General features: G+C 41.6%; 6 protein-coding genes across 6 annotated transcripts; 2 read left to right on the forward strand and 4 right to left on the reverse strand.

Annotated features, from left to right (window-relative positions):
- Nucleotides 1–252: 252 nt before the first annotated feature.
- Nucleotides 253–3116, reverse strand: LOC6041207 (heat shock protein 60A). Its single transcript, XM_001850449.2, has 2 exons — nucleotides 2976–3116; nucleotides 253–2008 (listed from the first exon to the last, which is right to left on the reverse strand). The coding sequence occupies exon 2, from the start codon at nucleotides 2005–2007 to the stop codon at nucleotides 286–288; it is 1722 nt and encodes a 573-aa protein (XP_001850501.2). The 5' UTR covers nucleotide 2008; nucleotides 2976–3116; the 3' UTR covers nucleotides 253–285.
- On the reverse strand, nucleotides 2041–3072 carry LOC6041206 (p53 and DNA damage-regulated protein 1). Its single transcript, XM_001850448.2, has 2 exons — nucleotides 2976–3072; nucleotides 2041–2539 (listed from the first exon to the last, which is right to left on the reverse strand). The coding sequence occupies exon 2, from the start codon at nucleotides 2533–2535 to the stop codon at nucleotides 2125–2127; it is 411 nt and encodes a 136-aa protein (XP_001850500.2). The 5' UTR covers nucleotides 2536–2539; nucleotides 2976–3072; the 3' UTR covers nucleotides 2041–2124.
- A 3695-nt stretch (nucleotides 3117–6811) lies between the features above and the next one.
- Nucleotides 6812–10511, forward strand: LOC6041205. Its single transcript, XM_001850447.2, has 3 exons — nucleotides 6812–7583; nucleotides 7648–7752; nucleotides 9956–10511. Exons 1-3 carry the CDS (start codon nucleotides 7069–7071, stop codon nucleotides 10023–10025), a joined length of 690 nt encoding a protein of 229 aa, XP_001850499.2. The 5' UTR covers nucleotides 6812–7068; the 3' UTR covers nucleotides 10026–10511.
- A 13-nt stretch (nucleotides 10512–10524) lies between these two features.
- On the reverse strand, nucleotides 10525–11260 carry LOC119768595. The gene is made up of 2 exons (XM_038258690.1): nucleotides 10857–11260; nucleotides 10525–10798 (listed from the first exon to the last, which is right to left on the reverse strand). The coding sequence occupies exons 1-2, from the start codon at nucleotides 11258–11260 to the stop codon at nucleotides 10525–10527; spliced, it is 678 nt and encodes a 225-aa protein (XP_038114618.1).
- A 3726-nt stretch (nucleotides 11261–14986) lies between these two features.
- On the forward strand, nucleotides 14987–15750 carry LOC6041204. The gene is made up of 3 exons (XM_001850446.2): nucleotides 14987–15370; nucleotides 15435–15545; nucleotides 15609–15750. The coding sequence occupies exons 1-3, from the start codon at nucleotides 15003–15005 to the stop codon at nucleotides 15748–15750; spliced, it is 621 nt and encodes a 206-aa protein (XP_001850498.1). The 5' UTR covers nucleotides 14987–15002.
- Nucleotides 15751–17019: 1269 nt separating this feature from the next.
- On the reverse strand, nucleotides 17020–17866 carry LOC6041203. The gene is made up of 2 exons (XM_038258694.1): nucleotides 17232–17866; nucleotides 17020–17173 (listed from the first exon to the last, which is right to left on the reverse strand). Exons 1-2 carry the CDS (start codon nucleotides 17864–17866, stop codon nucleotides 17020–17022), a joined length of 789 nt encoding a protein of 262 aa, XP_038114622.1.
- Nucleotides 17867–18031: the final 165 nt, after the last annotated feature.

Raw genomic sequence — 18031 nt, forward strand, 5'->3', positions numbered from 1 at the left:
GTTTAATCACAATCGCGCTCGCTTCGGTCAACGCCGCTGTGGAAGGACATCCCGCCGGCGCGCGTTTTCTCTCTTACTGGCTAACAGTAACGGGTTTAAATGCAAGAGACAGGATTGCAGAGCTTAAATGCTAGGCGCGACGACGCGAAGGTAGTTGGAAGGACGGCGCGTCCGGTAACTTGCTAGGGTTTTTGTGAACTTGGGGCGCGCGTCCTTCGTGGTAGCTTCGCTGCGCAAAGTGTTTCGTTTTTGTTTGTCTTACAGCTGAATTTAAAGTCTTGTGAATTACATCATTCCGCCCATGCCTCCCATGCCGCCCATTCCTCCCATGCCTCCCATTCCGGGCATGCCGCCGGCGGCGCCCTCGGCCTTTGGTTCCTCCGTCACGACGCACTCGGCCGTGGAGAGCAGCGAGGCGACTCCGGAGGCGTCGGTGAGCGCGGTTCGGACGACCTTGGTCGGGTCAATGATGCCCTTTTCGATCATGTTAACGTACTCACTGTTGAGGGCGTCGTAGCCAAAGTCTCCCTGCAGGTCGAGCACCTTCGCGACGACGACGGATCCGTCGACGCCGGCGTTCTTGGCGATCTGGGTGCACGGTTGGTGCAGCGCGCGGCGCACAATGTCGATGCCGGCCTTCTGGTCGTCGTTGGAACCTTTGAGGTTGTCCAGCGCCTTGATGCAACGGAGCAGGGCGGTGCCACCTCCGGGGACGATTCCTTCCTCAACGGCGGCACGAGTCGCGCACAGGGCGTCGTTGACGCGGTCCTTCTTCTCGTTCACTTCGACTTCGCTGGAGCCACCGACCTTGAGGACGGCCACACCGGAAGACAGACGGGCCAGACGTTCCTGGAGCTTCTCCTTCTCGTACTCGGAGGTAGTTTCTTCGATTTGGTCGCGGATTTGCTGAGCGCGGGCCGAGACGTGATCGGCGTTGCCCTTGCCCTTCAGCAGCATGCAGTCGTCCTTGGTGATGGAGATTTCGCCGACCTGTCCGAGGTCCGACAGCTGCACATCTTCCAGCTTGACCAGGTTGGCATCGTCGCCGAACACGATTCCACCGGTGCTGATGGCCATGTCGGACAGGGTGCTCTTGCGGTTGTCACCGAAGCCGGGCGCCTTCACGGCAGCGACCTGCAGACCAATCTTCAGCCTGTTGACGACCAGCGTGCTCAGCGCTTCACCGTCAATGTCCTCGGCAATGATGACCAGCGGCTTGCGCTGGGCGTTGGCCAGTTCCAGCGCCGGAATGATCGACTGGACGGTAGAGATTTTCTTCTCCGAGAACAGGACCAGCGCGTCCTGGAACTCCACCTTGGCGCCCTTGCTGGAGTTGATAAAGTACGGCGAAATGTATCCGCGGTCGAACTTCATGCCCTCGATGACTTCCAGCTCATCGATCAGCGTCTTGCCGTCCTTGACGGTGATGACGCCGTCCTTTCCGACGCGCTTCATGGCTTCGCTGATCAGATCTCCGATGGCGCGGTCTCCGTTGGCGGAAATGGTCGCAACCTGGGCAATCTCCTCGGGGCTGGTCACCGTTCGCGACAGCGACTTCAGATGGTCCTTGACGGCATCGACGGCCAGCATGACACCGCGACGAATCTCCACCGGGTTGGCACCCTTGGAGATCTTCTCGAAGCCCTCCTTGGCGATGGCACGGGCCAGCACGGTTGCGGTGGTCGTTCCGTCACCGGCTTCCTCGTTCGTGTTGTTGGCCACGTCCTGAACCAGCTTGGCGCCGATGTTCTGGAACTTGCACTTGAGCTCAATGCCCTTGGCCACCGTCACGCCATCCTTGGTGATCTTCGGTGAGCCCCAGCTCTGTTCCAGAATCACGTTACGACCCTTCGGGCCCATCGTCACGGCCACGGCATCGGCCAGCACGTCCACACCCTGCAGCATCAGGGCGCGCACCTCCGGCCCAAAGCGAACGTCCTTGGCATAGCCGCGGTAAGCCACCTGGCGGGCCGCCGCACAACGCATCACTGCCGGTAGTCGGAACATTCTGGAATGTGACGTAATTTGTTAAGTCTCAGCTTAAAAGCAGTTTATCCAGAATCACATGTTTATTACTTAAAAATAGACTTAAACCCTAACGAGCAATTGGATTGAGAGAGATCTTTAAACCCGCGGCACGGCGGCCCCGATCGCGCCCAGTTCCGCCCGACTCAGCGGCTTCAAGTCGAACCCCCGCAGCGGCGTCTCGTGCTCCAGGTCGCGCTGCCTGCTGACCAGCACCTTCTGCTCCGTCCTCAGCGTGCCAATCTCCGCCTCAATCTGTGCCGCGTCCTTCTCCAGCAGCTCCAGCGCCTTCCCGCGGGGCATCTTCATCAACATGGAACCGACCGTGATCCACACCTTCTGCCCGTCCCGGTCCGGGAAGTTCTTCTGGACGGTTCGGATCGCCTCGCGCGTTTCCTGCCGTCGCCGGTCCAGATTTATCAACTCCTGCTTCAGCGCCAGCACGCGATCGCCGACCCGCTCCGTTTCCAGCAAGATTTCCGTAATTTTCGCACCGCTCGATGTGGCCATCTTTCTGCCGGGGCACCGAGAAAGATACACGGAAGTGTTGCGATTAGAATCGTTCTTTCAGCCGGATTTCATCATCCTCTTCTTCGATTACAAACACATTTCTGTTACGTAATCACCGCTCTCGAGCGAGGCGGACTCCAGTTGCTGCCCGCAGCATCGTTATCAAGTCCGTCACATGGATACAATGAAACAGAGTTCCATTTTCTCCTCAACTACTTTAATGTTTGTTTGATAAACATTGCGTAACATTGAACAAATCTTTCAACCAAAAGTTAAATCCCACACCCGGCAATCGAAGCAACCCACCCAACCCTACTCCCCACACCCCACGAAACTTCTGGAACATAACCTAACTTTTCTGTTCCAACCCGACCGGCCGACCGCCCCGAAAAAAAGCAAATCTCAATCCAATCACTCCGCCCTCCCGGAACAAAACTCACCTGATTTGGTCACTTTTTTGATTCCCCGTTGAGTGAAAACAGAACAATCACACTTCACGAACACGGCTGCTGTTACTAGCACGGTGACACGTTTTTCTTGCTGCTGCTGCTGTGACGGGCGGCGATGCTTCTGAACACTTTGGCTGTCGTGTGGTGAATGAAGATGAAAAAAAAACTCGAAGAGAAGGAACGTTCTGGCAAAAAAAGAAGAAGAGATGTGCAGATGCGCGGAAATCTGCACACGTTGGGAAATGTCTGCGAAACTGACGGCTGTGCCGCAGTGAAGATACAGTGCACGTTCATTTAAAATGATTGATTTTTAAGTAATTTTTACCCAAACAGTAATTTTTTTGGCAATTAGGTACTAAAGCCCTATGTCAATTTTTATGTACAACGGTAAAAAACACGCTTAAAAACATTGCTGATCACTGTTTTTTTCATTTTAATGCAAATTTTTTTTTTGACAAGACAACATTTTTTCGATGGATCAACTATGGTCCCCTTGGAACGAGCTGTCAAGTAGGAGCTTTTCTGTCAAGAAGGACCGCGAGGTTAATTTTTCAAAATTGATTTAAAAATCAATTTTAAACTTTTTGTGGTCGTACAAAGGGTCATTGTACTCAGAAAAATAAGCTTTATCGCTGTAAACAATAATATCAGCAAGCTAAGCTTCATTTTAGGACCCAATTAACGAAGCGTACACTCAATATCAGTATACTAATCCGTTACATTTTTAAAGGGAGACCTGATGTGACGGTGTGAAAAAATTAAAATAATTGTAAATCAGGGAACGAACATAGGCACCATGATTTGCGAAATATCAAAGGTGCAGTGCTTTAGTTGTCACCAGTACCCATTATTTTGGGTGCTTATAATAAGCACCCCAGATTGAAGGTGCTTATTTTTTGCAACGTTTTTTTTTTAAATTTCGGCATTAGGTTGATGAAATTTGTATGTAGATCTGGAGATAATTGCTCTTAGTTTAAATGTCATTCTTCTTGCTTCTTGGAATTTTTAGAAAACTGGAAGAATTGCCGCAGCATTTCCCTCAGCACGGATTTGGCCTTGCGAGAATTGACGGATGACATTTTTGAAACGTTTCTCATAGAGATCGGGGATTGTGTCCAGCACGGGTGCCAGGTTGCCAGATAAAACTGGCATTGCCAGATTTTTTGAGTGCCAATTTGATAAAAATAATTTTCTATTTCTCATCTTTTTGAAGAATTTGGTGCCTCCACACCAATTGACCCTATTCCGGGTAGAAGTTTAAATAAAGTCGCTTGAAGGCAGTGTTTTTTTTTTTACCAATTCGGAAGTCTGTTCAAAAATAGGACTCGAAGCCGTTTTCTTCTCAAGATCTTAACTCACAATTCGGTCACTGATGTCTAATTATGGCCACATTGTAACATGCCATTGTCCTCACGAAGAATCTGCTGGGAACTGACCAAAAACCAAGTTCTAAATGACAATGTTCACAACAGTTATTTTTTCTGTTGTAACAAAGAAAGACAAGTCATAGTTACCTTGTTTTAAAAATATGCACCAGCACCGCACCCAAATATTTTAAAGTTCGGTGCTTATCGTAGTTACCTTACTACAAGTGCAGGTACTTATTTCCCTTCCCTGTTGTAAATTCTAAGATCCAATCGAGATGTGCACTAGGAAATTCAACAAAGGATTAATCCTTCAAAGCTTCAAAGGGTTTGTTCAAATATTACGATCAGAGATTTTCGTGAATTCAGACCATAAATAATAAAATGACGGAAATTCAAGCTATAAAAAATCAAAAAAAACTCATGAAAAAAAAATCAAATGCTTAAATTTCGTCAACTGATATTGCTTATTGCGAGATAAAATCACGTTTCTCCATTGCTGTGAGTGACAGGAGATTATTGCCGCCTAACTACCGCAGTGTAAAAATCAGCAAGTTGAACTGAACTTCTGCGTTGATTTGGCTGTCAACTTGGTTTGTTTTGAATATTTTCAAAAAAGTCAGCTGAAAACTCAAGGCAACCTTTGACAACAGCCAAAAATTTGTTCTGCGGCTTTCATGCGGCCATTATCCTGCGGTCGTATCACCGCGCGTGAACTCTAATTATTAACGCCCGCGATAATAATTAAACATTCAAAAATTGAACAATCAAACAGTTAAAAATAATAAAATTTCAATAAATCCAAAAATACAAAGCTTAAAATTCAAAAATTTCAATTGAAAAAAAACTTCAGTTCATACACATTAGGATTATTTGGAGCCTAACATTTCAAAAGGGCAAATAACTTTTGTAAACAAAAGTGTATCCCTTTCACTCAAATGACAGTTTACATTAGATGTGAAAAGGACACACTTTTGATTAAAAAAGTTATGTGCCCTAATGAAATGGCAAGCACGATTTCTCTAAATTCTTAAATTCTTAAATTCTTAAATTCTTAAATTCTTAAATTCTTAAATTCTTAAATTCTTAAATTCTTAAATTCTTAAATTCTTAAATTCTTAAATTCTTAAATTCTTAAATTCTTAAATTCTTAAATTCTTAAATTCTTAAATTCTTAAATTCTTAAATTCTTAAATTCTTAAAATCTTAAATTCTTAAATTCTTAAATTCTTAAATTCTTAAACATTTGAAATCTCATGGCTTGTCGAGATATGAGCATGAGCATGAGCATGGTTGACTGCCAATGAGCTGCTACTCCGTTATTGACAGATCAGCTGAAGTTAAACAATGAATCAAAAATTATCAGTGGGAGCCAACCATCCGTTTACTGTTTAACCTCTGAAGATCTCTACTTTATAAGTCAATACTGGCGCCCTCCCAAGAAGCCTGCAGTTCAACGAGGAATGTTAGTCCGATAGTTGAAGTTGCAGACTCATCAAGCACACACCCTTACCAAAAATCATGACTTTTTGAGTTCCAAATCCCACTTTTCATACGATTTTTTCAGTTCAACTCATATAACCATTTTTATGGTTGTAGTGCCTGAACTCAAAAAATCGTATGAAAAGTGGGATTTGGAACTCAAAAAATCATGATTTTTGGTAAGGGTGCATAGTTTTTCGCTATATATATACTTGTTGATACCGCTTGAGACCGTTGAATCCACAGCATCTCCTTCAAGCATCACGTGATTAATATTTTTTTTGGGTTAGTAGGATAAGGTATTGGCTTTTCGATGCCTCCCGAGCTACGACGCTATGGGGAGGACTTTCAAAACAGACCCGTCAGCGAGCCTTCCGAGCAACGCTGCTATGGGAAGGTCTTTCTGGTTAACACACAAAATCACTCACACACAGTTATTTTGCTCCACTATTAACTCAACGATCCAAATTGTCAGTGCGTCTTTCACTCATTATATAGAAATTTCTTTTTCACCGCAAAAAAATAAAACCTTATTCAAAACATTTAAACACAATCCACCCGACGCCGTGCCTTCCGATCAACCATGATATAGGAAGGGCAAAAGAAATCACTTTTCACTCCGAATATTTTTTACGACCACGCGCTCCCTTTGCCAATTGTGCACTCTCTCATGACTTGTCGAGATATGACATGATAAACTTCACAGCAACTGGACAGAAAATTGAACTCCATATTCCAGATTTGACAGCTCGATAGGATCTTAAAAAAAAGTCTCGAAATGATTTGAATTCAGCAAAGTGTGATAATTAAAAAAATACAAAAAAAAACGTTCGTGACATTTGTATATTTTTTTACACAGGCCTGAGTAATCTAGACTTTACGTGTTGGGTTTTCATGCGGATTGCAACGGTACCGCTGCAAAGAAAACCAATCAGCTGTGGCACTCACCGTTTTTGGCGCGTATTTTGAGTAGACCTTTAAATCCTCGGCTATCAGCAGCTGGTTCGATCAGGTTCGGTTCGGCTCCTCCGGAATCGACGGTCCTTCTCCTCAAATCCTTTGTTCAACGCGGTTTACGCGCGCATTTTGTGAATGATCGGGTCGTCTCCATTCACAGCCCGCACCAGAACTCGGTCTCAGTCCTCGAAGAACCGTCCCGAAGTGCAGACCAGTCGGCCACCTCTCCTTCTCCAGAGCCTCGTGGCATCGCCGGAAGTAAGTACAAAGTGAAAACGAGAATGTCCGTCAGCGAAGAAACGCTCGAGCTAATGAAGGCGGCCATCCGGAACGGCACCAACCCGGACGGAACGTTGGTGCGATCGAAGCTCACGAACATGCTGGTGTGGAAGTCGGCCGAGCATGACGCGGACGATCCGTACCTGCAGTGTTTGGTTCCGGCCCTGTTTACGGACGATGTTCCGGTCCTAGCCGTGCCCGAGGAAAATTTGCAGCAGCAGCTGCTGCCGCCGGTGCCAGTGCCACTACCGCTGAAAGCAGCGCAGCCACTTCCGGTTCCGAAGCGTGGAGGACGAACCGTCCTGGGCGAGATTCAGGCGCCGAACGGGCAGACGAAGAAGCCTGGCCTGATGGCCACCGGCGAGAAGATTGGCATGAGCATGAAGCCGCAGACCGCGATCGCCACCAGCGTGGCCAAGCATGAAAAGGAAAACAAACTCAACTGGCAGGACCAGTGGGAGCTGCTGAAGAAGTCCGGACAGTTTTGCAACTTTTGCAAAAAGAACAAGGAACTCCGGTAAGACCTTCATCGGGGATTCTCCAAATCGGAATATTTAAATTAAACATTTTTTTTTTTTCAGTGAGATCTACCAGTCGCATGACCTGAAGGGACCCGACGGAACGGTCACCTGTCCGGTGCTGAAGCGCTGCGTTTGTCAGTGCTGCGGCGAGCAAGGCCACACCATGTAAGTAAAACGTGGCCCAGGTCCACTTTCTCGTGCGGGACGGTTCGGGACTGAGCAGTAACCACACACGCGTCCCTCAGAGATTACGGAACACAAATTTAGTAGCAAAAAACAAATTGAAATGATGTTTGTGCAAAGAAATCAAGGTTCTTTCGAGAAAAATCAATCGAGATTACACAACTTGACTTGGCGATTATGAATTACTCGATATATCATGTAAATGCTAAGGCAACAACAGTTCATTATGGCTCTCCAAATACAAGCGAAGGAATTTATGAATTTTCCTCATTCGAAGTTGACGAAAATTTTGTGTTTCATTTTGATTTTGAGCGTGCTTTTGGTCCCTGATGTTGAAATTTTTGGTTCGTCGAGCCTGGCTGAGGGATACGATTTGAAAAGTTATAAATTTTCTTTGAAAATTATTGAAACTGGATTTAATTTGTTGCATTCATTCGCGTACCACAAATTCTCGGACGTAAATTGCTTTAGAAATCAATTGATTTAAAAAATAACGGTCAATTTGCGTTCGTCAAAACTCACCACAGCAATTTTGAAATCACCACGGCACGCAATTCTCCACACTTTTTTGTGGTTAGACTTTTTTTTAGATTTTCGCTCTTAATTTTTTTTAAATATATTTAAAAATTAAAGACTTGAAATTTTTTTAACAGCAATTGATTCGGAAACTTAGGTAAAATTTAGAAATTAAAAATAAAATAAATTGGGAAAATTAAAAACTTAATTCAAAAACTCATATAAAAAATAATTAAAAAAAAAAAAAAATAGATTCCAAGCCATAATTTTTAACATTTTAATTCATAAATGCATGGAGTCGGTATGGAATCATGAGTTTTTTTAATTCTAAGTTATAGAGGAAATATTTAAAACTCAAAACATTTTTTAAAAAACCTCGAACAAATTTTAAAAATTATTATTGATTTTTTATTCAAAAAATAATAGAGTTTTTAAATTTTAGAATTCAAGAATTCCAGAACTTGATCATTTCAGAATTTTTAAATTTTAATACTTTAGAATTCAGAATTTTTGAGATTTTTTAAATTTCTGAATGTATTAGTTTTAGTATTTAGGAATTTTTGAATAATTTTTTTTGAATTATAGAGATGTAAAATTAAAAGTTGTTAAAATCTTAGAATTTTAGAACTTTTTTTGCATCTTCCTACTCGAAACTAAGTGTCCGAAGGCGGGATTGTTGAGGCAATTGCAAGCCTCTTTTTACACCTCTAAGCTCTCATCCACCCCGGGATTCAAACTGACGACCTTTGGATTGTGAGTGCAACTGCCTACCAGCGACTCCACCGGGACTGGACCTTGGGAGACGACTCCTATACCTGGACTGAGCTAACGACCTAACTTCTAGGTTAACATTTACTGACGGAAGGCGTGATCAGACAAATCTCGTCTCGAGAAATGCCACCGGGACCTTCTGGGATTGAACCCAAGCCGACCGGGTGAGAGGCGACCACGTTTACCCCTGCACCAGGGGTTCCGGCATTTTTTTTTGTTTTTAGATTTAAAATTTTTGAATGTTTAAATTTTTCAAATTTAAAAAATTCAAATTTTAGAATTTTAGAAATTTTATTTTTTACTGACTTTTTGTATTGGGACCATCCATAAACCACGTGGACATTTTTTTGAGAATCCGCCCCCCCCCCCCTCGTGAACAATTGTTCATACAAAAAATGTATGGATTTTAGAATTTCAGAATGTTGGAATTTTAGAATGTTGGAATTTTAGAATTTTAGAATTTTAGAATTTAGAGTTTTAGAATTTTAGAATTTTAGAATTTTAGAATTTTAGAATTTTAGAATTTTAGAATTTTAGAATTTTAGAATTTTAGAATTTTAGAATTTTAGAATTTTAGAAATTTGGAATTTTAGAATTTTAGACTTTAAGAATTTTAGAATTTTAGGATTTTAGAATTTGGGAATTTGACATTGCCATCTGCTGAGGTGAATTCAAATTTGCCGTAGTGGGTTATCTATAATTTAAATTGACCGTTTTATTGCGGATTAATGGTTTGTTTTATAGGAGATTTTTGTCTGTTGAATATGTTCTAACAAGTATTGTTGTCTCATACAAGTCTTATAAATCGAATTTAAATTTCTCACTAGAATAAGAGAATAGAAATTTCTAGCGTAGGATTAAAACCCCAATATTTTCTTTGCTTTTCTTCACTTTATAGCGCTTATTGTCCCCGGAACGCGTCGGGCACCAGCATCCTCCAGATGATTAACCATCACAATCGACTGTGAGCCTCTCGTCCCGGCAGGTAGGAGCTAGGATCAGGCTAACTTTGCACGAAACTAGAATGACGCGTACGATCGATTGTTTACCCGCTCTTATTTGAGCTTCGCGTGTTTTGTTTTTTGGTCCCTTGAATGTTATTTATTCTTAATTTATTTAACTTATTCGACTCTCGTTAGGTTTAAGGAAAAGGGAAAGTTTCTCCATCGAAACACGCAATCCGCGTTGAAATGCGCAATCGAGCGCATTCTAAATGTTATTTATTCTATTTATTTAACTTATTCAACTAACGTTTTGATACTAATTTTCTACAAAATTGATAGCACTTTTACAAATCGTATCCTCAACAAGCTCTAATCAGCCAACGCTTAGCGAACCACTAATCTCTAACATAGATTTAAGACAAAGTGAACCTAATATATATTTCTAATCAATTTTCGAAGAACCACAATGTCCGACCACAAGAGAGAAAAAATACAATTCATTCAGCATTCAGATATCTTTTGTTCAACCCGTTATCCCCGTGAAAAGTCCCAGCAGCGAGAAGGGACACTCGGCAAACATATCCGAACAGATGGAACCACCGGGCTGGCGTGGGCTGTACTGCGCGGGCAACGTTTCGGCCCACGTGTAGTCTTCGTTAGGGTGATGATCAACGGTGCTCGACGGGGTGAAGAGTATGTGCAGCAGCTCGCCAAAGATTCCACTCACGTGCGAGAATCGTGCCTCGGCGGCCTCGCAAATCGTCCTCAGCAGGCAGCTGCGGCCGTTGTGGCCTTTTCTGAAAACAGGAACAGGCAATTACTCACAAATCTTTCACCAATCCCCTTAATTCTCACTGATCCGCCATGGCTTCCAGCGCTCGGTAGATTTCCCCCCGACTTCGTTCCGCCCAATCGCCGTCCTCGCCCTTCTCCGCCTCCACAAAGTTTCTCCGCTGCTGCTGGTCGAGCAGGTCCACCGGTTCGAACAGGGTGTCCTCGTCGCGGCGCAGAAACTGTGGCACCCAGTGGGACGAGTTCCACGGCAGGAAGTAAACCGCCTTGAAGACGTACCCCAAAGTGACGGACTCGATGTACTCGATGTCGGCGGGAATGCCGAAGCCGGCCACCAGCTGGTGACGGGCCGGATTGGCGCGCGGGAATATGAGGGCTCGCTTGGGGCGGTGGCCGGGAGTTTCGTCGCCGTGGGCGATTGCCGCAAGAAGGAACACAGGAAGGAACAGTTTCTTGGACGGGTTCATGTTGTGTGGTGAAGGATGACGATGCAACTGCGGGTTGACTAACCTGGACGTTGCGCAGTTATACCGGTTCTAATTAGCACACTCGAGATATTCTTGGAGGATCATTAGTTGATCACGGTTGGTTAATGAAGGGAAAATTTAAAAATTATTAAACATTTTTACATTCTTAATATACTTTCAATACTCAAATTTCCACAAAAAAAAAAACGTATTTTTTCATACCCACACCCACAGTTGAGCAGCGCCATTCGAGAGAATAAAGAACTCGAGCTGGTAGTATAAAGGTACTGTGAACGGACACAGAGGATAAATCCCGAGATTGGCGAGAGCGTTATGCTCATGGGCTCATTTTCAAAACAGTTCATCATCAACCAAAAAAAAATGTGCCGATATCGAGTCTCGAACCCAAGACCTTTGACATAACGAACCGCACCTTTGCCGTATCGGCTACCAAAGCTCGATGACTATGCGATGGTTATTTGGCAATATAAGCCACTCAATGAGATGAACTGTTTCAATGAACAAATGAACACAATTTCGTGGTGGTTGACCTGCGGAAGGTTTATTCTTCCATTTAATTTTGGTAGAGCTATTCTCTCAGCTTTCTCAGCTATTCTATGTAAATATTCAAACAGCTGTAACTTTTGAGTGAATTTTCTGATCAATTTGGTGTCTTCGGCAAAGTTGTAGGTATTGTTGAGGACTTTTGAGAAAAAAACAGGTACACGGAAAAAAAAATTGCAGATTTTTTTTATCAACATTTTTTTAACTAAAACTCAATTTCACAAAATACGTATTTTTTGATTTTCGAGATTTTTTGATATGTTTTAGGGGACAAAAATCCGCAACTTTTGAGCCATAGAGAAACATGGTCAAAAAATCTGCCGTCGAGTCATGAATTTTTGAAAAAATAGTGATTTTTGGAAAAAATCGAAGTTTCATGCAAAAACAAGGGTGACATTATTTTTTAATGCAAAATTGAATTTGCAATCGAAAACTACTTTACAGATTTTTTGATAAAGGGCTCCGTTTTCAAGATATAGCCTTCGAAAGTTTGATTTTATCGAAAAATGTGCAGTTTTTCGTTTTTTTTTAAATAGTGACCATGAGTGACAATTTCTAAAAATATTTTTTTGAAAGGCTCAGAAAATTTGCTATAAAATTGTCAAAGAGACATTGAAGATTGGACCTCGGGTTGCTGAGATAGAGCCGCTTTAAGAAAAAGAAACACGAAAATTGAAGTTTTCTTAATCTCACCAAAACAACCCACCATTTTCTAATGACGATATCTCGGCAATTAATGGTCCGATTTTCAATGTTAATACATGAAACATTCGTGAAATTTTCCGATCTTTTCGAAAAAAGCCGATCCAAACATTGAATATTACGCCTATTTAAAATGTTAGTCTTGATTTAAAATTTTTTTCGAAAAGATCGGAAAATTTCACGAATGTTTCATGTATTAACATTGATAATCGGACCATTAATTGCTGAGATATTGTCATTAGAAAATGGTGGGTTATTTTGGTGAGATTTAGGAAACTTCAATTTTCGTGTTTCTTTTTCTTAAAGCGGCTCTATCTCAGCAACCCGAGGTCCTATCTTCAAGGTCTCTTAGACAATTTTATAGCAAATTTTCTAAACTTCCCAAAACAAATATTTTTAGAAATGGTCACTTATGGTCACTATTTTTAAAAATTGAAAAACTGCAAATATTTCGCTAAAATCAAACTTTCGGTGGCTATATCTTGAAAACGGAGCCCTTTATCAAAAAATCTGTAGAGTACTTTTCGATTGCAAATTCAATTTTGCATTAAAAAATAATGCCAAACTTGTTTTTGCATGAAACTTCGACTTTTCCAAAAATCACTGTTTTCCAAAAATTCATGACTCGGCGGCAGATTTTTTGACCATGTTTCTCTATGGCTCAAAAGTTGCGGATTTTTGTCCCCTAAAACATATCAAAAAATCTCGAAAATCAAAAAATACGTATTTTGGGAAATTGCGTTTTAGTGATAAAAAGTTGATAAAAAATCTGCAGCCAAAATTGTATGGAGTCTTGTATGGGTGAACCAATGACGCAAAATAGCTTATTTGGTCATAGGGAAGGCCCTTACAAAGTTTAAGTCAAATAAAAAAAATAACAAAAACTAAAAATGGTCGAAATCGCCCGATTTCGTAGAGAGTTGCTCTTCTTTTGATACCCATATTGAAAATGATAAAAAACACTTCAATAAATTGAAAAGGCATTTAAAATTTCTTTTGTTTGATAACCATATTGTGAATTATGAAAATTTTAGTATTTTTGCAAAAAAGGCGAAAATGCATACAAAATTTTGCTTCTTTTGATACTCAACTGCAAATTATGAAAATTTGAGTACTTTAAAAAAAATACAGTATTTTATAAAATTTTAGTTTTTTTTATTGAAAAAAAAACTGTACTAAAGTGAAAATGTACACAAATTTCGCTTCGTTTGGTATCAATTGTATGGAGACTTGTAGGGGAAATATACCCTTTCTAAGCAAACACCTATCTTCGTCATATGAAGAGTTTGATGCTCGATTAAAGCTCAAAAAATACTATTTATGCTATAACTTTACCAGCAACATCACCGCCTCAAGTAAGCACGCAAATTTATGCCATTTACTGACCAAAATGATCAAATTTAATGCACTTTTAATCATAATTTCTATTTTGCGAGACCATTTCTCATCATTTTGGTGGCCCACACATCCACATGCAAGATCAGAGGTTAACTGCTTAACGAAAGTCGCCATCAATATCTTTTCACTTGCGCTAACGTTTTCAAAGCGCTTAAGATATAAAATTGCTTCCAACTACCGGAAACATGTTCTTTTGCATATTAGTTAGTCACTAACTTGAAAAATAAACCCGAAACATGTAAATAATTAGCAAGCGCCATAAAAAAAAAAAAACAAAAAAACAAACGCGCCAAGTCTTTTGACGTTTGACTTTTGACGACCCATTCCAATCGAAGGCTGAAGAACACCGAGCAAGAAGCGCAGGCAAATAAAGAACAAAGGGTGGCCACCAACACGACCAACGGCGCCTGTTGGAGTGAGCCAGTGATGCCAAGAAATATTCTCTACAAATGCTACTTTTCGTGAGTTTTCGCTTAAAATTTCATCAATTTTGGCAGCACTAAGCAGACCCAAAAGAGCGCTGGAAGAAAAAAAAAAGCACAAAGCTGAAAATAGGAAAATGGGCGTGGACCAATGCACTCGTTTGATTAGAATACATTTTGGAAATATTTTATTCAAATGCTTGTAAAGGGAATAGAATAACTTTTAGTAAAAGTGAAAATAAACAGAAATGTTCACAAAAAGTTACTCTACTCGTTGGTGTACTTGGTTTTGGTAAATTTTAAGAAACACTCCAGATTATCCAGCATCATTCAATCACGACTGCTTATTAGGCTTAAAATAGGTATAAAAAAAAACTATCGATGGAAAATTGTTTTTTGGCAAGTTTCAACCAAAATAAAATTAACAAAATAGCGAAGCCCTAATTTTGATTTAGATTATTAACATGTTTTTTTTTTACAATAAATTGATCGCAAACCCCACTGAATTAAAATTTCAAACAGCAACAATTCTCACTGGCAGAATTTCACACCTGTACACATTGTAAGAAATGCACCTAACGGTTCGCAGATGCAAATTCTAAACCAAGTCAGTTGCTTGCCTTCTGTTTCCACGTGCAGATGCCCACCGTCTTGCAATGTGTTCAAGAACGGATCTTTTCGCGTCACTGCTTGTGATTGCCTCTGCTGTCGTGTTGATAAACCCGGAAGTGCTTCACCGGCCGGAACGATCCGTGCTAAATTTCCCTTCCGGAACCTCCAATGGGTTCCTGATAGCCATTGCCATCCCGCTGGAAGTGCCCGGCCGGAACATCTATCTGTCGCACAACTTCGAGATGAACTACGGACTGCCGACGGCCGCCTACCAGTACCGGCTGTGGTACACCCTGTTCAAGAACTCCGGCTACAACGTGACCCAGGCCGTCAACCGGAAGCGGCGCATGGTGGAAAACGTGCGCTTCAGCCGGCGCTTCCTGTACGAAATGTTGGCGGACCGGATGGACATGTGAGTGGTTGTTTTTGAGGTTAGGTTCGCTGACTTCCGGGTTTCTTTTGTTTCGTCGACGCAGGTATGGCTACAACGGGACGGCCTGCATTCACAGGGCGATTTGTGAAACGCTGGAAAGTTCGCTTCATCCGTACAACGGCGTGGTTGGTGACGTCACCCATATTGTGTTTAGGTTAGTTGCTTTAAGTCAGGGTGAACCGAGCTTTGAAGTTTTCAAATTTTCTTTGGGTTTCAGTCCATCTGCGTCAGAAGACGAGGATATTCCTATTTCGTACTACCAGGCGGAAGCTGACGGATGTGTTGCGGACTGTGAGGGATATCGGAAACATTGTCCGGTTGGGATATTTGACTTGATATCGACTGTTATTAACGCTTGATTTCAGAATAAAAAATATAAATAATTGTTTAGAGTTTATGTCCATCGACTCTGACAAAAGTCGAAGAAAAATAAGTTCACGAAGAAAAATAAGGCATATTTGAATCAACAAAACGTTTTTTTGATTTGAAAATCAAAATTTTTGTTGAATCAACGCTAAACGTCAAAGCAACTTTTTCAAAACAACAAAAGATTTTTGTGGAATTAAGAAAATCAAGGTTTGTTTCAACGCAAAATCGGCGTTGATTATATTCAACAAAATTTTTGTTGAATCAAACCTCGTACAGGCTGATTCTACAAAATATTTTTCTGCGTGTTGAAACGAAAGAAATCGAATGAAAATTAATTTCTCTTAGTGTCAACTAAAGGAGCTACTAGATTATGGCAAACAAACAAACAAACTCGACCTTTTTTGTATTTGACAATTGGGTCCTAAAATGAAGCTTGGATTGCTGATATTATTGTTTACAGCGATAAAGCTTATTTTTTTGATTACAATGACCCTTTGTACGACCACAATGAGTTTAAAATGGATTTTTAAATCAATTTTGAAAAATTATCCTCGCGGTCCTTCTTGACAGAAAAGCTCCTACTTGACAGCTCGTTCCAAGGGGACCATAGTTGATCCATCGAAAAAATGTTGTCTTGTCATAATTTTTTTTTGCATTAAAATGAAAAAAAGTGATCAGAAATGGTTTTTGATCGTGTTTTTTACCGTTGTACATAAAAATTGACATAGGGCTTTAGTACCCAATTTGTCAAACTCGCAAACTTGTTTGCGACAAACAAAGCCAAATGTATGCAGGCTGACATTTCTGCAAAATAAGTGCAGGCAGAAAAGTTTGTTTTTCGTAATCTAATACGGCCTTAATCAAGGAAGTATTAGACTACGAAAAACAAACAAATAAACTCGCAAAAAAAAACAAACTTTTTGACAGTTTGCCTCTGTTTGTTTGCCTGCATTTGTTTGCAGAAACGTCAGCCTGCATACATTTAGCTTTGTTTGCGAGTATGCCGCACAGAAGTTTGCGAGTTTGTTTGTTTGCCATAGTCTAATAGCTCCTTAAGCTTGTACCTTTCAACTGACGATATCTCGCAAACTATTGGTCCGATTTTAATTGCTTAAAACTGAAACTTGCAAGATTGTCTGATCTTAACAACAAAAATTAAGCTTAACTTTTCCTTTTCTAGAAGAAAAATTACTAAAAATTTATTGGTTATTTTTCTTGAGAAAGAAATTAACTGGATTAAAACAGCTTACGATCATTTTTTAATAGTCATGTACTTTTGTGAACAATTCTAAAATTGATCGTTCACACTCATGAAATATCCGGTCACATGGGGCTCCCTCTCTTCCAAGTTGTTCCGCCCGGTAGTACTCGTTGTCGCTGTACTCTGATAGTTGTTCCGTTGTAGTTGATGGGCTGCAATGAGTGGATCGATCAATATTTAAAATTTTTAAGTTTTAAGCCAGATACTAACGAGAAAATAACGTGCAACAGCTCTGCAAAAACTCCTCCGCTGATGGAAAATTCAGTTCCAGCAGCTTCGCAAATGCTTCGCAGAACACAGGGACGACCTCCTGCGCCGTACCGTCCACCAACCTGCTCCAACGTCTTGTACGTAATCCAACGAGACTGTTCAGCGTTGTAGCCTTCAACTTCTTTGGCATTCGACTCGTTTGGTGGGAACTGCTGATCAGCTTCCTGGGATCGCTCGACCTCCTCCTCGTCCAACCAGTAGTTGTCATCTCCATCCTCGAACCCGTCATCGTCCTCGTCCGACAGCTTCTCCATCTCAATGCTCACCTCATTGACCTCGTAATGCTCGAAGTGAACTCCATCAGCTTCTCGTTTCTTAACCGCACCATTCCAGCCTGGCCACCTGACTGGTTTGAGATCGTCCACGTTGTACGGCAGGAAGTACTGCGCCTTGATGACCCAGCCGGTCGTTACGGACACGGGAATCCCCAGCGGGATGCCGATTCCGGCTATCAGCTGGTGGCGGGTTGGCGAAGTTTGCGGGAAGATTAGAAAACGAGCTTCTCCATTTGTTTTATTGAGAGTTACTGTGCTGAGTTGGATTATTAAAATGAAGCTCAACGGGATGATCTTCATTTTGCAATGCTTCTTGGAAATGGGTTGGGATGAAACTAAGCTCGTATGATTTTCAAGAACCTTTAGTTGAACCGTCTTGCAGAATTCTGCACAGTAATGAACTACAATGTATTAAGATGCATGGCGTGTTAATTACATATGTCAATTCTGTTTGAATTAACTTTA

The sequence above is a fragment of the Culex quinquefasciatus genome, chromosome 3 (assembly GCF_015732765.1).
Source record: "Culex quinquefasciatus strain JHB chromosome 3, VPISU_Cqui_1.0_pri_paternal, whole genome shotgun sequence".
In the NCBI taxonomy this organism is placed as follows: Eukaryota; Metazoa; Arthropoda; class Insecta; order Diptera; family Culicidae; genus Culex; species Culex quinquefasciatus.

What these genes read in the sequence shown, in the direction of transcription:
- LOC6041203 (XM_038258694.1), bottom strand. Translation starts at nt 17,866, where the DNA reads ATGAAGATCATCCCGTTGAGCTTCATTTTAATAATCCAACTCAGCACA. An exon ending in CTGTTGCACGTTATTTTCTC is followed by an intron (nt 17,174 to 17,231) that starts GTTAGTATCTGG and finishes CACTCATTGCAG; the next exon opens with CCCATCAACTACAACGGAAC.
- LOC6041206 (XM_001850448.2), bottom strand. Translation starts at nt 2,535, where the DNA reads ATGGCCACATCGAGCGGTGCGAAAATTACGGAAATCTTGCTGGAAACG.
- LOC6041205 (XM_001850447.2), top strand. Translation starts at nt 7,069, where the DNA reads ATGTCCGTCAGCGAAGAAACGCTCGAGCTAATGAAGGCGGCCATCCGG. An exon ending in AAAAAGAACAAGGAACTCCG is followed by an intron (nt 7,584 to 7,647) that starts GTAAGACCTTCA and finishes TTTTTTTTTCAG; the next exon opens with TGAGATCTACCAGTCGCATG. An exon ending in GGCGAGCAAGGCCACACCAT is followed by an intron (nt 7,753 to 9,955) that starts GTAAGTAAAACG and finishes TTCACTTTATAG; the next exon opens with CGCTTATTGTCCCCGGAACG.
- LOC6041207 (XM_001850449.2), bottom strand. Translation starts at nt 2,007, where the DNA reads ATGTTCCGACTACCGGCAGTGATGCGTTGTGCGGCGGCCCGCCAGGTG.
- LOC119768595 (XM_038258690.1), bottom strand. Translation starts at nt 11,260, where the DNA reads ATGAACCCGTCCAAGAAACTGTTCCTTCCTGTGTTCCTTCTTGCGGCA. An exon ending in CTGGAAGCCATGGCGGATCA is followed by an intron (nt 10,799 to 10,856) that starts GTGAGAATTAAG and finishes TCCTGTTTTCAG; the next exon opens with AAAAGGCCACAACGGCCGCA.
- LOC6041204 (XM_001850446.2), top strand. Translation starts at nt 15,003, where the DNA reads ATGTGTTCAAGAACGGATCTTTTCGCGTCACTGCTTGTGATTGCCTCT. An exon ending in TTGGCGGACCGGATGGACAT is followed by an intron (nt 15,371 to 15,434) that starts GTGAGTGGTTGT and finishes TCGTCGACGCAG; the next exon opens with GTATGGCTACAACGGGACGG. An exon ending in GTCACCCATATTGTGTTTAG is followed by an intron (nt 15,546 to 15,608) that starts GTTAGTTGCTTT and finishes TTTGGGTTTCAG; the next exon opens with TCCATCTGCGTCAGAAGACG.